General features: G+C 35.2%; 1 protein-coding gene across 1 annotated transcript in view; it reads left to right on the forward strand.

Moving 5' to 3' along the window:
* Nucleotides 1–5,073, forward strand: part of KHDRBS2 (KH RNA binding domain containing, signal transduction associated 2) — a 312,149-nt gene extending 307,076 nt beyond the window's left edge. The window contains exon 9 of the mRNA XM_005518121.3: nt 4,625–5,073. Coding sequence (XP_005518178.2) covers nt 4,625–4,722 — 98 coding nt within the window. The 3' untranslated portion in view covers nt 4,723–5,073. The remainder of the gene's footprint in view (nt 1–4,624) is intronic.
* Nucleotides 5,074–17,724: the final 12,651 nt, after the last annotated feature.

Raw genomic sequence — 17,724 nt, forward strand, 5'->3', positions numbered from 1 at the left:
ACATCTCAGAACACCCCAGGGAGGGAGGTATTCCTGTTTCATTCTATTGGTGAGGAAGCCATACCACAAAATACTGAACAATTGTCCAAGGTAACTGAGAAAACGAGGAGTAGAGCTATTAATCCAAATTCCTGTGCAGTGTGGTCTCTCCACATGTATGCCGTAGAAGAGATGTTTGGTTTTTTTTCTCACAGGAAAGAAAACTATTTTACTGTGAATCAAAATCAACTTCTGTTTCTAAAACACCAGAAGGTAAATGAAAAATAAAATTGATCCATTGCACTACTTGTAGTTATATACATCTTAACTATCTAATCAGATATCTATCTAAGAGAATAGCTCTTTCTAATATTTTCCTGGCCACCTGCCTAAAATAATTGACCAGAAATTGATAAAACTGTGCTCAGTAATGGTGAACAATACTCAGATGTTAAATAAGTTACTGGGAAGAAAAAGTGATCAGGTCCTGATTAGTTTCAGGACTAAGCAATGACTGTAAATAAAAAATAATTAGGAAATAATATATCCCTATGTAAAACGTATAACATGAATATATATTTTTCTTTTTAATTCAACCATTATTGTGATCCGCCCTTTAAATATTACATTTTTTCCCTCTTTTCATATTTGAAAGAGTTTTATTCAATTCTGAAAAATTCCATTATAAGGTTGCAGAATGCTAAATGAAGAGTTAAAAAAAGTGTCTGATTATGTGATTTTCTTGAATAATTACTTAAAAACATTTAGCATGTGATGATAGCCACATGGACAGACCACTAAATTTTTCTGTGCTTCCAATAATGCATAGGTAAAACAGTAAGACAGAAACAATATGTACCCATTATATTTCATCCATTCATATGTACCCATCTTTATGCTATAAATGTTACTGTTTTGATCTCATATTTGAAGAAATTTCTCAGGTTAAAAATTATATGACCTTTTTACATTCTGACTCTCCAGTAAGAAAAGAGGGAAGAAAACCCTTAAAATTCTGTATTTAAACAGATTAGAGCTATGGAGTCTCCTAGCAGTTGATAAAAAAATAATCTTTAAAGACAGCCTCAAGTACTGTATCAGTTATGTGTGTAATAAATACTGGAATCATTTCTGTAACTCAATGAACACATTAAAGTAAATAAGAGTCCATCTGAATCATAAAAACAGTGCAAAAACACTAACATGCAAATTCAATCAGTCATAAACCAAAGGGTGCTGATCACCTGTGATAATAAGAATTAATTTTATATCCTAAAGGTGAGCTTCAAATACCAATTCACAGGAGCATATAACAGATTGAAAGACATATGCAGTGTAATTAAAAGGGCTGTGCCCACGTCTTCACATTTCTTATCAAAGTAGCTGTGACACTATCATACCCGAAGCAATCCTTTAGTCCAAGCACACTCAGATTCCTCACCTATAAACTCTCTTAACTTAACATCATGATGAAATAACTCCTACTTTTACTTTCTGAAAGCAAAACATAAAATATTTCTCTTCAACTAAGAATGGCAAAGTTGCCAATAACACCAAATTCCTGAAAAAAACGGAACCTTCTTCCCTCAGTTATTAAGCTGCTTCTGTGGATTTCTTTCTAACCATAGTCTTTGACACCTGATAGCACTGGAGACAGTCAGAAGTGAAAAGGACAGAGAATGAGTGTGGTCCACTAGAGCAGAAAGAGTGGATGGAAGTCTGGAGGTCACCGAGGGAAGGGGAAGGTCAGACTCCACAGGGTTTCTCTTCACAGGAATGAGAAAAAAGGAAAAGAAGTCAGCATTAGACCACAACAACCACCCTGCACCTTTCTTCAGCTCTTGGCCAGTCTCTTGCAGTTCTCCCAATTACCTTTCTCTCTCCAAAGCTACATCTGTTGCCTGCTCTTCACCTGAAATGCCTCTCAGTTTCCATTTCATTAACATGTCACTTTCTTAAGATGAAATATGTCCAGGCTTTCCTTCCCCTTTTGGCACAGTTTTTCTCTGAAAGACAAGGCTCGCTCACTGTTCTCCTGTTCTCACAGTGAAACTTAGCCTGGTAATCAAACTTTTGACCCTTCTGCTACCCAACGTGCTACCTAAATCTCTGTGTGACTGCTGAGGTAGTCTATAGGACTCCAGCTTTTTAAGACTGTTCCCAAAGACAGAGATTTCCATTCTCAGGAGCTCCCTTTCTTGCCTTGGTGCTGAATGAAAAAGGTTACCTTGGAGTTCTGGGAGGAAGACAGGAAAGAGCAGCTTCCATGTCAAGGAACCTTTAATTACTAACATGCAGGTATATTATTGTTCATTAAAAACCCCTCTAGGAAAAAAAACACTAGCAATCTGATTTATTTTTTGGTGTGGCTGCATCTAGTAATATACTCCACATTGTGGTTCAGAGTCTCTTGACTCCCTATCCTCTTGCTGCTCTCTATCCCCTTGCTTCCTCCACGATCCTTTACTGCTGTATGAGTGGTAGACAACAGGGTTTTCCCACTTGAAAGCAGTAGTCCCAAAACTTCTTTATATCCTAAAACTTTTGTACTCCAGTTATGCTACGGATGGATTGGCTATGGATTCACCTGTTAATACAGTAGGGTCTATCATGCAATATCCACAGGAGCTGTTAGCTGTCAACTATCACATCATATTTCAATGATGGTATTAAAGTTTGAAATCAAGCAAATAGGTCCATCATGTTACTGAAAAAAACAGCGTAAGAGGCTTGTACCACAAATTATGATTCAGGTTTTGTTCCATATCAGAAGCTGGTCCAGTCACAGGAGCAATTTGCTTTAAGAATAGTAAAGGAAAAGTAGTTTCCTCCAGTTGGCATTATAAAGTTATCTTTTACTATGTGAGTACTACCAAAAAGACTGTACATTTCATCTTTATATGAAGGTGCTGCAATCTGGACAATGGTGAGGGGACTAAAAAGGAACAAGAAATTGGCTTGTCTTTGTGTTGTACATTTGCTGAATATTTTTACTACTTCAGTCATTTTCATTTATATAAATGAAGCTTCTTTTTTCCATATAAATCTCCCTTCTCCCCAAGGCGTCTCTGCAAATGAAGTAACACTTCAGCAAAGGGTAATTGAAGCTGGAAAAAATTTACAGCAAAATGCCATTTTTAAAGGGTGTAATGATACATGCTGCAGAAGCAGGATTTTTAAATTCACTATACAGAAACTTATTCCCTGTAGGAATGAGAGACCTGAGGATTTAGAACTATATCATATTGGCTGCCACTTCTTCAACCCTCTAGGCAGTAGCTTTCCACAGTAAACTTTGGTTTCATGTGACCATAAAACCCCTCATATTCAAAAAGAGAACATTCTGAAGAATTCAAAGAGAAAGAAAATAAGTGGAGTGCACAAAAAAATCACAGTAGGAGTGTTTCTTGTTCCATAGAAAGATCAACTGCTACCAAATCTTTTCCAGAGATGCCCACTCCATACATGCTAGCCTGAACTCACTTCAGCTCCACAGCTGCTATTCCCCTCATACCTCAGGGCAATGAGATAATGAAGTGTAGTTGCAAAGACATCTTGCAGAGACGAAATAGCTTTCAGAATTTTAACAGGGTTTTTATGTTTTACATTTTCATTTCTCATAGTCACAAATTTTTGCAAAAGGAATATTTGATACCCGATTTAACCATTTAGTATTTTTTGCCTCATGGCAGCTATTTATGTTCTTAGTGGCCACGAAAGTCATCAGTCATTAGCAAAAACAAGGTACTGGCAATGCTGCATTCTGGTGTGATATGATGCACTGTGGTTTGTGTATTTCCATTTTAGTCACTCTAAGTATGATCAGTTGAAATCAGTGGAAGACAAAACCAGAAATCATCTGATGGCCTACTGGATGATTTAGGAGATAATTTGGGTTTTGGGTTCAACTGCTTGACCAGGACTGTAGGGATTTTACTGATTGCACCTTTGGGAGGGTTAAATTCCAGAAATACCACATCAGGGAAGAAGAAGGATTTGTAGAAGCATTGTGAAAACTGAACTAGACTTAAAAATTTTTTAGCTTATTCTTCCTGAGCATATTTGATTCACCAAATTTTAAAAAGTGTTCTAAAGATACGGCAAAGTAAAATCTTCTCTTGCCTAATGTGGTAGCTTTGCTTTTACACATTTTTCTTCCATTTTTTTTCTTTCTTTTGGTCTTAAATGTAAGTAAAAAAACATATATTTCTTATCTTTTCATGATTCAACTCCTCATCTTGTTACCATACCAACTGCATTAAATGCTATTCAAATTTCTGCTTTAACTTAAATTATAGAAACTCAAAACATCAAATAAATTCTGAACTGGCAGACTAATGCAGTGATTTTTCCAGAGCTGACTGTACCGCCAACACAGTAGTTATTCATTCTCTGCTGAAAGTGAAGGACTAAGGCTTTTTTTTCTTCCTAAGATAGATAGGTTGCCTGTGTAGAGAAGTAGGTTAGTTTTCTCTAAGTTTTTTTGTGGGAGGATAAAGAAATGGATGATAATACCATCCTCATTTTGTTTTTCTAAAGCTTTCAGCCAGAACCCTCAAGAATTTTGACAGCCATTAGCAGTGGTATCCATTTGTTCTTTCAATTTTAGATATTTACAAAACTTGTTTTTCTTTTCTGTTTTTAGCACAAGAAGAATGGGCCACGACCCGTTCCAGCCTAAAGGCACCACCTCCAAGGTCAGCCAGAGGGGGTTACAGGGAACACCCCTATGGTAGATATTGAAGGTCCTCCTCATCTGTGACCTCATCTCAAAGACAATTAATAGCCTGTGGTCTCCACATAAACAGCAACAAGACAAGTAATAGTCCATTTCTTTTCTATCCTAGGGATTACTGCTCATTATTATCCTATGTACTACTTGTATTTCCTATAACACTGGCGTGACATTGGCATTAGTATTATTTTATAACACGGACTTAGAAAAACAGAGACAAAAAACCTTTGGCAAACATTGTCTATAAACTATTCAAAGATGATGTTCTGTTGGTTGTATTCATTCCTGTGTGTAACTAAAAAGCATGACACTGTTACAGCTTTTGAGTCTCTCTACATACTAGTTAAGGCTGAGTTTCTGTTTAGGGTTGCTGAAAGACTGTAATATGATTTTTTTTTTTTTTTTTCAAGCCAGACAATAATCAAGCTGTAGATAAGATGTTTTAACCTGTCTTTTTTAATATATGTTAGTTTAGATTAAGATGCTCGATATTAAGTTTGTAAATTTAATTTTAAATGCTGTTTTAATGGGGTTGAAAACTAGCAGCTACTGTATGTATGTAGCTAACTGAAGTTGTTCAGTGTTTTAACCTGTATTTGTTAAAAAAAGTCACTTAAAGTTCCATGTGTAAGCTTCTCTAAATAGGAAACCATAATTTTGTCAAATATGTTTGCCATAATTTGTCAATAAAGCTGAAACCTTTTGTAACAAACTAAATTTGGAATTACTTGTTTTCTAGCTTTAAATGCCTGCTTTATTTCTTTTTCAAGAGATGCCTAAAATGTTTTTTATATAAAAATTACAAAAATGAACCCAAGCCTGTTTTAAGATTTTTTGTGTAAGACTTTAAAAGTTGTATTAATAACTTCTGGTTGTTAAATAATATAAAAGTTAACAAACTAAACTGTTACATGAATCATGGTTAGTATCCACTAATGTATAACATGTTAATGGAAAAAAATGCTTTAGAACAATAAATGGATTTTAAACTATCCTTTAAGCTTGATCTTGCTAAACACAAACTCTGATTGACTTGTTTGTATTAGCATGTCTCTCGTGAGAATGTAATGGAGTTTAAAGAGGTAAGATTACCACTTACCACTGTTAGAGTGTCTAAATGCTAGTTCTTCAACCTTTGAGTTTCCCCGCACATTAAATATCCCATTCAACATGTAAGCATTGCATAGATTCACCTATTTGTTTTCACTCAGAAGAGTGCGTTGACTGCATTTTTCGTAGTATATAACAATTTGTCTTGATAAACAAATCATCAGTGTCACTGCCCAGCTGTTGGTACTCAACTTCAAAAACTTTATTTGTAATTTTCAGTGCTAAATATCACCGCCCTTGAAGGCAGTTTAGAGGGCTGATATTTCTTTTGAGACTATCAGACTTGATGGCTGATGATTATTAAGGAAATATGTCGCAGGACTCAAAGGATGACTAAACGTTAAACAGGTAACACTAATAGTAACTCTGTAATTTTGAGTATGCAACAGTAATGTAAAATATTCTCAGTTATTAAGTTACTGATAGTTAAAAAAGTAAACCTACCAAAAGATAACAAATAGGTATATAGGCTATTAAAACAACTAATTAACATTAACTAGTGACAACAAAATTATTCTACAATATATAACCCTCAAGGTAATAAACAGAACTAAAATTAGCAATAATAGTAATGCAACTCTTGCTAACAACAAATATATAACCTAAATTTTGATGAAGAAAAAAAAAAAAACAAAAACAGAAGACTTGATGGTAGGGATGCCAAAACTGTTAATCCTTTCAATACAGTCTTTTTGTTTACAGTGGCTTTTTGTCAATGTGATTGGTTTACTTTTTTGATGCGACTAAAGTACAGGCCGATTGCTGTTCAGTTTGTGAACAAAATCTCTTGCAGCTGGAGTTGCATGCTAGCTCTTTTTGAATAGCTTATGATGAGTATGTTTTGTCCTTTGAAGTGTTAAAGTGAATTTAGTAGGCTACATGATGGTTACATTGAGTTTATTCTGTCTCACTATTTCAGGGACTCACAGGCACTGGACAGCTAAGCAGCAGATCTGCTGGGAAGTGGTCAGGTAAGCTCTGCTGCATCCCAAGGGGCTTTCCTATTTCCTGTTTTTTCTCTGCATTTGTTTTTACTAATACACAAAGACGTATTCAGCTACAGTTTTAAAATAAATGTCTTTCCAGCAATGTTTCTCTGCGTATCAGCATAGTGATTATGGCATAATGGAAATTAACACATTTACGTATGTGTTACGATACTCTTCATCTCAATAAAAGAAGTCTTGTCATCTGGCCTTTTAATGGTAAATATTAAGATGGTGTACTTTATAACTGTTCTTGCTAAAAACATGAGCTTCTGTTTATTAAAAGCGTGCCTACATTTTGGCTAGTCACATAGCAAAGAAAAATGCAATGCTAGCTTGTCTTTGCTTCTGAAAATATTTAACATTTTTTGCTATGAAAAATGTATCCGTATAGAGACAGGAAGTTTGTTATTTATTCTTATGCTTGGTAGGTTTTTCTTTTTATGCTTTAGAAGGGCAGGGACATGTAGGTATTGCTATGCAATGGCATGGATAGAGGCATTACTTATATTTCTCTGTTAAATACATTTAAACATAAAGGTGCATCTTGGATGACCTTCTTAAATAGACTTCAGGTTATATGTGAGATTTTTTGCTGAAGACAAATGTCATTTCTGGAAACAAAACAAAACAAAAAAAATCATCTCAGTTACAACTTTGTCCATGGACTCAGAAGTGTGAACCTAATCACAAAAGAAAAAGTACCAATTCTTGTCATCATTCTTAACTAGGTAATATTACACAAACACACAGTCCTAGACACACTTATTACTCTGGCATCTTTCCCCATGACTGTGGTCTGGATGATGTAACATTTTCCAAGTATGGTGGTATTCAACAGTTACTTACAAACCACAAGTTGTGTTGTATAACCAGATATAAAGGGTTTAATTTTCCTCTCCAAAGGGTTGCCTCAGGATCTTTATAAATTGGTTTTATTGATGTTGTACAACCACCCTACAGACCAAAGTGATATAGTATCAGTATGGCATTAAGGTTTGTCTGCATATTACAGTCACCTCAGTGTGAGTGTACCACCGTAGGAAAATCTTCCATCTATCCACCTTGCATGTAGTTACACTAATTTTCTTTGGTCAGTAAAGTTCTCCACAGAAAAGGAAAACACTATCCATTGCTATAAATAGTTCCATGATGGTATAACTGTGATTATAGGTTATCATGTATTATACATTATACTATATAAGTAGTCCAGGAAGTGCTCATATGCCTTACTGAAATGATTAATAACACAAAGCTGTGAGCAGCTCATACCTGATGTGAGATCCAGGGCAACGTAGACAAAATTAATTTCTCACTTGTGCATCACATTTTTATGTGAGGGTAACTACTGTGAACTCCTTGAAGATGGACTTCAATAAATACAGCTTTACAGCAGAGCAATGTTCTTTAATATTCTTGTCTCCAAGTCTACTTTGCCACCATTACTTGTGTAAATTTTAAAAAATGGCAGAAAATGTCAGTAAAATGATGCATTGTGAAATATTCTTACTTAAGAATTATTTTGAAAAAGTAGGTTAAGTCAGTGCAAGCAAGCAACTGTTTATGCAAACATTTTTTCTATTGATTTTCAGGAAAATAGTATGAAAAATTACCCAAGACTGCATGTGCTGTTCAGTGCTAACTAAAAGTATATTTCACTACTGTTTCTGAAGAAGCCTTGCAGTTAATCAGTTATGTCTTAGGAAAAACATAATCCACTTTACTGATTTTTGAGAGAGTAACAAGAGTCTGGTTATTCTAATTAACAGCTGTCTTCAGGTCTTCCATGAAAAGCTGTGACATATTCCACACATCCACCATCAGGTCAGCCACAATTCTGAGATCCTGAAAACTTGTATGCATCGCCAGAAAATACGTAATTTCACTCATGCTACAGATCACTCCAAGACACTTGTCACCAACCAAATATTTTATTTGGCTTAATTCACTTACCTGTTAGTTTTGTTTGTAATATGAAGAAAAAAGCAACATAAAATATCACAATAAACAAGTGAAGTCACTGGGAAAGACAAGTCAAAAATGCAAAATTTCTGTTCAAATATTTCTCAGATTTTTTTTGTTTGTCTGGGTTGACCTCATATGAAGAACAGTTTGATCTTTAGAAGAAAATAGTGCTATATAGATTTTAGAACTTTTTTAGTAGTTAAATCAGCAAATTATATTTTGTTTAGCAGCCTAATTCCATGTATTCAAGAGGTATTCTAACTAAAAAAATTCGGTATTTCTAGCGCAGCTACTTGCATTAGAAAATTAAGTAGCACCATGTGACTCTTTCCTATTTGGTTTATCTTACAGCGTTTAAACAAAGGTCTTAAATCTTCATGTGAATAAATGAAGAACCTCAGGAAACACAGTGTATCTGACCTCGCCACAGAGGATATTGGCAATGTTTTTGTAGCTCAGTGAGGTCCTCAACCTCCATTCAGAGTGGCAGAGCTACAGCCATAAAGCCAAGTATCTCCATCCCCTTACTCCAAGCCCCTTCCATAGCCCAGCCACAATTACTCCATTTTATTTATACATGTGCTGACTTCCAAACTACCTACCACAGATGTCAGTTATGGGGAATGAGGGCATGAGAAACACATTTCTGTGTCTGTGGGAGCTCTGAGGAAAGGGATGTGCAGACGTTGTGAGTGAGCTTGGCAGGGTGGGAGGGCCTGTGTCTCTCTTGCCAGGGAGCTGCCAAACTACAGCCATGACTGAGGTACCAAGCTGCATAACAGGAACTTAGTAAAGCAAACAAGTTGCCATTAGGATCAGGACAATTAACACATAGAAGTGCATCAGTTGAATGATAGTATGTATTTATGGTAGTCCTCATGAAATATCATCCAGGTTTATTATCTGAAGGTTAAAATCAAGAGCAAGTAGCCAATGTATTGCGTTCAAATAAAAACCAATATGGTCTAGATTATTGATGCATTTCCTTCACGTTTGAGGTAGGAGTGTTGTTTCGTGAACTGTCTTTCTAAGAAAACCAAAGTTTTGCAGGAGTCAAATATTGCAGCTGCAAAATTATAAATGGAGGTAAAGGAGAATCATCACATTAGCTGAACACTGGAGAGAAGAAGTCTTTGATAGTGAGTGAAAGAAGCCTGTGATTCATTCAGGAAAGGAAGTCCTAGAACATTTTCTATATTGTATTGCATTTAACATGCAAAAACAAGTCAAGACTGTATAAAGGTTAAGGAGGGGCAGTGGAGGATATCAGTGTTCTTCATGAAACCTTCTTAGAGATACCTCATATTCTGTAAAGCTTAGTGGTAAATTTCCTTTCTTTTATAGAAAAATACTTCGTAAAATGAAAAGACAACTGAGAAACTCTACCTAAATTTCTTAAACAGCTACATATTTTGACAGAAAATTGTTCTCCTGTTACCTTCTGTATTTCTTTTTCTGTATTTATTTTGTGAAAGAAATACCAGATCTAAACAAGATTTTAATGTCCTTAAACAATCTGTTTTCTAAAAAATTCTTAGCAAAGATGTTAAAGAAAATAGTTTTGGGTTTTTTTAATAAATGTTTCCTGAATTCTTTTATAATTTTGTAGAACTTCAATAAATGGCTCAAGACTGCAGATAAAGCAGTTTGGGGAAAATATTCATACAGTCAGAACCATAGAATAGGTTATAAATTAATCCTACGTGACAAAGAACCAATTTATCCCTATATCCAAATCTATGGATTTTTAGGAATCAGGAGGACAGAGTTCATTTGTAGATGCGTTTTTTTCAAAGTAGGATTAAAAAAAAAAAAAATCATTTCACTAAGAGATTACAAAGTCTTTACACAAAAAGAAAGGCTATAACTGGAAAGGTTGGCTGTAGTTAATGTCCAAAGAATAAAGATAATATTTTTTATTATTTCATGTCATTCTCTGTTGTCAAGAGATCAATCAAAGTACAAAAAGATTCCAAATTAACAAGTAAAATCACAGGAAAAACTGAAAAATATTTGAATACTGAACAGAAAAATAATGCTAATGTTTTCTGAAGTTTTTTGTCCTCCCTTGAAAACTTAGATGCACTCCGTGACTTCTGTCAGTTATTAAAACCCACGAGAAAAAGTGTCACATGTCATCAGTTTTACTGTACTGGTCTGCTGAGATAGAACAGGCACACAGGTAACTTTCTCAAACCAGAGATGGCTTTAGAGATGATCACCATCATCCACTCTGTTGTTAGCTAATTAAATTTTTCTAGTCCTTACTGTTTATCATTGGATCCTGACAGAAAACTTTGAAATCATTCAATTGGTTTTGTTTCTGGTCCTGTCAGTCAGATGATAACATACATTTGAAACATTAAGGAAAATGATTTCTACTGAAAGATTTGCTGATCTCCATAGCTATTAGACAATTTAGGAGCATTGCTCATGAGAATGCTGGTGACTTTTAGTGGAGACATATTGTATACAGTATTTATGTCCTGAAGCCGTGGAATCTGAGGATGAACTGTGCTTGCCAGTATGAGTACAGGAAAGATTTTCTGTCCTTTCACAGTCTCTGGTTGGCTAAGTTATTTGTATTACATCTTGGCAGAAAATATTGAAATATATCTCTAAATCGTGCATATCTGGAACAAAGTCTTCGTTCTCAAAGGGAAGCAATTTTTGTCAACTTAAGCATAAGAAATGCAGATTTCTAAACTTCTACTAAAAATATGTCACTGTTTTAAAGGTTTGTTTTAAAATCCTTTTAAAAGGCTATGTTCAGTAGTTATTGAAAGATATAAATGCCTCCTTTCCTAAAATAATTGAATTAATTTTGAAACCTAGTATGCTTTTCCAGAGAATAGCAAGATTTGTTGAAAACTCAATTGCAGACATATTTCACATATGCAAATCAGAAGGAAGGTTTATTGGAAGATCATACCCATGCTGTAATGGTGTAGGTCATCATTCACATATTAAAGAGAAAGATGTGCAGTTGATCATCTATATCCTGCATGTGCACTAAGAATTTTTCAAGATGCTGTAGGGAAACAATCAGAACTTTCTAATATCTTTTCACAACATTTGGGTGTACACGGTGGAAAATATAAATGCTTCGGTGCCCTGATAAGACTAGAATTAATTATGAAAACAATGTATCTTGTTTATTTCTGTTGCTGCTATATCTTACTGATTTAATGGAGGTATAGTTTCTTGTTATGCAGTATTATTATACAGTGTGAGAACAGCTGCTTCTGTCTTGTCTGGCACTGTTGTTGCCATGCTGGATGCGTTAGCTGGTGATGGATGGCTTACTCACAGGAAAGCAGTGAATACTTTTGTTACCTGCCCTTGCATAACAAGACCTTCACACTGCATTCCCACCCACAAGTCAGAGGTACAAACTGTTGAGCTGCTCATCTGTGACTCAGCATTCTGGGCAGAAGGCTTGCTTTTTTACTTCTGCACAGTACAAGAACAAAGTGTGCAGATACTTTGTGTCATGATTTACTATATTCACTTTGAACTCCATATTCATGGCTCAGCTAATAATTAATTCTATTTCTTCCTGAACTTTATAGCAATCCTGTACAACCAGTAGCAAATCTCAGTGAAAAGGTCTTGCCAATGCAGCTTCTTTATTTTGGCTTTCTTTTTTCTGCTTTTTTTCTCTTCTTCCCAGAAGAAGAGAATGTTTCATATACCTATTTTAACTGAAAAGATAATCAAGGACACTGTCATTCAAATGAAATGCTGTTATTTGCTAATAATACAGGAATTTAGCGTGACGTTCTCTGAGTATTTAAAGCTGATAGGGTTCTTTTTATTATTCTGTATGGTATTTTGAGTATTCAATACCTTCTTAATATCTGTTTTAGAATTCATGATGCAAAGATACAAACAACTGACAGGAATGTTGTATTACATTGAATTCCTGTAAAGCAAAGTAGCTTTCTGATGGAGAATTTAGTCCTGCAGATCTTACTCAGGTTTCATATACTAAAAATCCATGCTGACATCAAGAACTGAAAAGGGAATATAAAAATCAGAATGTGACCTGTATTCAGTTTTATAATTTAATTAAATTCAAACAGAACACTTAGCTGTGAAGGACTGGATTGCATCACTCCAGCCCATGTCCTGCTTAGCAGCAGTGTCAAATAACTTTGGTCCAGGAAGAGCATTTCAGAGACAGTACCATATCAGGATTTTACTTTTCATGTCATCATAACCAATTTTCCCACATGCAAAAAGAATATTTAGTTGAACGAACTTGCCTGGCACTGTTGCTTCCTCAAATCTCAACTTGGCAATCAAATTCATCCATTCATGGTAGTCACCACTTTATTTTCTTGAGAACTATCAAATTTCTGAAGGAGGCACAATACTTTTTGTATCACTGAACTTGTTTGCAGATCTAAGGGAAAAATGGGTTGCCCATTTGATTGTAAAGGCATGGGGGATATGGGAACTTTAGGGAACCTAAAGTGTTCATTTGAAAAAGTTATTATTGGGAGCTCCAATACTGCTGCATAGTCCTTCAAAGCTGAAATAGCACCTACAGAGCTTAAAAGAGCTGCACTGAACTCAAAATGCTTACTAAAGGCCGCATCTATTTTAATCTCTGCTTATAATGAAGAGTTAGAAAACCAGTGAAGCTGCATGATTCTGCTAAGGTCACTCAACAGGTCAAAGTGATGTAATAAAGTGCAATTAGCAAAGCAGCAGGTGAGGGTAAGAAGCTGCATCAGGAAACGAAACACGGGGTGCATTCTGAGCTGGGATTTGTTTTGAGAACGGAACTCCCTTGTCCACAGTGCAGTTGTACTGTCATCACTTGGTGCCTGCTGGACTTTACCAGGCAATTGGATGAAAGCACAGCAGAACGTGTGTATATAGGGACCCTAGCTAATACCCGCTGTTCTCCCCACAGTGCTGAGCACACCTAAAACCCTACATATTCTTAAGCTTTATAGTGCTGGCAGTTCTAGAAATAACAGAAGATCTATTTTAGACCAATTTAGGGATTATTTTAGATTCAGAGTGCCCGATTTACACTTATCTTCATCCATTTCCTTTATAACCCTATTTTTCTATAGCTGCACCACCTGTTTCCATGGTAAGTTTCTCATGCTGTATGTCTTCGATGAGCAAGAAAGACATTTCAAAACGCTGATAAGGGTTTGAGATACCTGGTAATACCCACTGTCCTCCTCATAGCACTGAGCACACCTGAAAACCTACATATTCTTAAGCTTTATAGTGCTGACAGTTCTAGAAATAACAGAAGGTCTATTTTAGACCAATTTAGGGATTATTTTAGATTCAGAGTCATTTGTTTGGGTTTTTCTACTTGAGTCTGCTTAGCTAAATTAATGGAAATAAGGCACCTGATTTTGTAATACATAGTCAACCAGAAATAACCCTAAGAATTTCTTTAAGGATCTAGAAAGCAGATGGTTTTTAGTATAAAAATACTTTCTACCAGGTTCTTCACTGCACTTATTTCAATGAATCATTCTCATTCATAGCTCTCACAGATAAAATACAGAACAAGCTATAAAGTAGAATTTTCCATGCCTCTATTTCTCTCATATTTTCTTGTAAATATCAGGATTTTTTGGCAGGGCTAGCCATATTGTCAATCATTAAGATGTTCTGTAAATGCAACTGTGTCCACTGCAAATTAAATTTTACAAGATGGGTATCTGCTCAACCCAAGGATTTTGGTCAAAATGCTGAACAGTTTAGAAAAATAAAAAAAATTTTTTTCTGTCAGATCCAGAAAAAGATGTTTGGGGTGCCTGGTGAAGGTGTCAGGAGAAATACATAGAACAAGAAAATGCTCTGTCTGTATAAGCAAATTAGACAACACCAGAATGATCCTATCTCAGATTTATTTCCCCAGTGCTTGTATTTTTAATTGCAGTCTTGCCTAATGTACAAGTTGATGTCTGTGGAGATGTATAAGGGTTGTGTGCCCAAACAGACTCTTAGCCACAGAACCACTGGCAGACATTCCCAGTGATTTGGAGGGTGTTTAATGGCCAACAGCTGAGTTTGGCTAGAACAGAGGAATGGATTATATTGTCCTTCAGCATCCCTATCCACAGAGTTTTGTGTCAAGGTAGGCAAGTTGCTCAAAGTAAAAGCCTCCTAATGTTGTGTTTCCTGTTGTCTTGAGATCTTACAAAGACTCTTTGGATCTTATTTTCAACAGCTACAAGTGTCATCAGCTGTGCCTGACTGTGTAAGATGCTGTTTAAGGTTAGGTGCAAGCCTTGGCTTTCCCAGACAATGTAAAAGTGTTGAATGTTTTATTTTAACTCAGGAATAAACAGTTATAATTATAATAAACAATTAGTTACACTTATGAGGTATTCATGTAGCATAATCACAAATGACACAGAAAGCCAACTGTGAAATTCATAATTTTTTCAAGAAAAATTAAAGCTTTGAATAAAGTTCAGACAATTAATAAAGGAAAAACACATTGAATAATGACGATAAAAGAAATATTGAATAGCTGTTCTTTCAGTTCCTTTTCTTATGCATGAAATCAAGCAGCAAAAAAATTTAATTCAGCCATTTTAAACTCAGTGGTTAAAACAAACGAAAAAAAACACAACAACCTAACAAAGTTTAACTCAGACACTGACTACATCAAATGTATACATGACAAGATCTGAATTTGGGTTTCACTGACCTGTAAGTGATATTTAACTAACTTCACAGTGTTTGGCTTACTTTAACCATTTATTTTGAAGCCTGATGTTTATCCTCTCCTAGTAGCTTTCATCAGAGAAAAAAGTCTCCAAGTTTATGGTAAGGTTTACACAATTTTCAAATTGAGTTTCCTGTATCATAAACTTGATTTGGATATAAGGAATTCCCCTGAGTGACCCAAAAATTATTTTCTGATTCTTTCATGAAAATCTATTTGCTTTGGGGAATATCACGAGACATCCACAAAGTTGTTGTTTGCCAGCTCAGTAAACTTGGTAGAAGCTGTAAAAAGATGTCTATATTCCCCTGCTCCACTGAGCAGCATTTTTTCTTCTATGTGAAGTTACCTTGGTGTAACACTTGGGGAAATACAGAGCATCTTCATCACCAAGGTTCAAATACCTACTGTTGCTGCTACAGGTACCTAGGGTACCTACACATTCAGTGGAGTGATCTTTGCTTATAGAAAATAATTCAGAGTACCTAAGTCAAATGCTCTAAAACACTCTCTGGATGTACCTTGTCTCTGTTGGCTTGCTGGAGAGACTAACTAATGTGTTTAAAAAAATGCTTCCCTTTCCAGCCTAAACCTTTAAATTATCTCACAATTCATTTATTTTAATAAGAACTTATTTTAATTAGTCTCTCATAGGCCTGATTTTGTTACTATTATCAAGAAATGAAACACAACTCCAACTCAACTTGTTCTTACAAGTTACCAGCACTCAGAATTAATTTACTCTCAAATAATATAATATAATTACTCTGCTGTAATATCTGCATAAAGAGTGTTGGTGTTCATAAAATTCACCCCCACAAACCTTCTTTTTTATTACATTGCCAAAAGCAGGCTCATACTACTGTGCATGGACTATGAGCCTTCATCTCAATTAGGTGATTTTAGGTACCAAAAAGATATTGAGGCAGCACCTGATAAATTTGTAACAGTGTAAAAATTAAGAATTTAGATGAGAAATCTAGGCTAAAATGATAGTTAAAGTTTTATATAGTAACTTTACTAAAAAGTTCAGAAAGAAAAGAAAAAACCAAAAACCTGAAAATACCAGTATTTAGACTGTTCCTTTGCCTCTTTTTTGCTCTGTTGTTCACACTCATCATTTTAGAGACCCTAAGCAGGTGGTCACATGCACTCCCATTCTACCTGTGCTTTGCAGGGAACATGAATGCGTTAGAACTGTACAGCAAATTCTATTATGTTTTGTAATTGCTTTATCTCCTAACATGCAAAATTTGGAAGGTAATATCTACCAAGTTTTCTGTCATCTGAACTATAACCCTGTGTCACAGAAATGCTATGTGAAGCTACATAGGTCATTTAAGCAAAAATATTAATGTGACAACAAATTTTATGTTCTTTATTGAATATGTCTGCCCAACTTTATCTTGATTTTCAGATTTTTGGAGCCTTAGGGAAGTACTGTACCTTTTGAATGGTGTTCAGGGAATTGAGAGTGCTCAACATCATTTGCAATAAATCACTGGCTTCTGAAGGACTGAGCCTCAGGTGTGGACTCTCCACAGCCCTGAGTTCTGGACCTACCATTTCCATCCTCTCTAGGATATGCCACCACTCAGACAATGATCTTCCAGTCTATCAGGTGAGCTGTAGTATTTTTCTTTATGGTTTTAGTTTATGTCAAATGTGAGATAATTAGGTCACATCAGTCTGCAAAAAATAGAATTATTTTAAACTAGTTCATATTTTATTTGTCATTATAAAAGAGATTATACAGAGATACCTATGGTGCTTGTTACTTTGAGACAGGACAGTTTGATTATGTTTCTAAATTCTTACACTTTTGCTGTCATAAAGAAATGCAATACTTAATCATCTTCCTTACAGAGGTAACACTATAATAAATAAACTATGTGTTTGCAGTGTGTTGAACATAGAAATAATTTTTTAAATTCCAAATATTTGAAGAAATCATCTCCCCGTGGGATAAGTTAATCTATTAAGACTGGATGTGAAAACCCAATTTTGCAGATTCTGGGGTTTTTTCTGCTCTGTTCTCCACTTGTTCATCACTGAAAATATTGGTGTCTTTATTGAGCTGCTGTGAACATTCACTTATTAAGGTTTATATGGTTCAGTTCCTGTAGCATTGTTGCTAAGAACTATGCACAATGAAAATCTGTTAGAAAGTAATTAAAACTACAGCAGCAACCATTTGGATCACGAAGAGAAGACAAAAAAGGGTCATACCATTA

This window comes from Pseudopodoces humilis, chromosome 3 (genome assembly GCF_049639895.1).
Source record: "Pseudopodoces humilis isolate 2021_Gansu_Grassland_sample_001 chromosome 3, ASM4963989v1, whole genome shotgun sequence".
Classification (NCBI taxonomy): Eukaryota; Metazoa; Chordata; class Aves; order Passeriformes; family Paridae; genus Pseudopodoces; species Pseudopodoces humilis.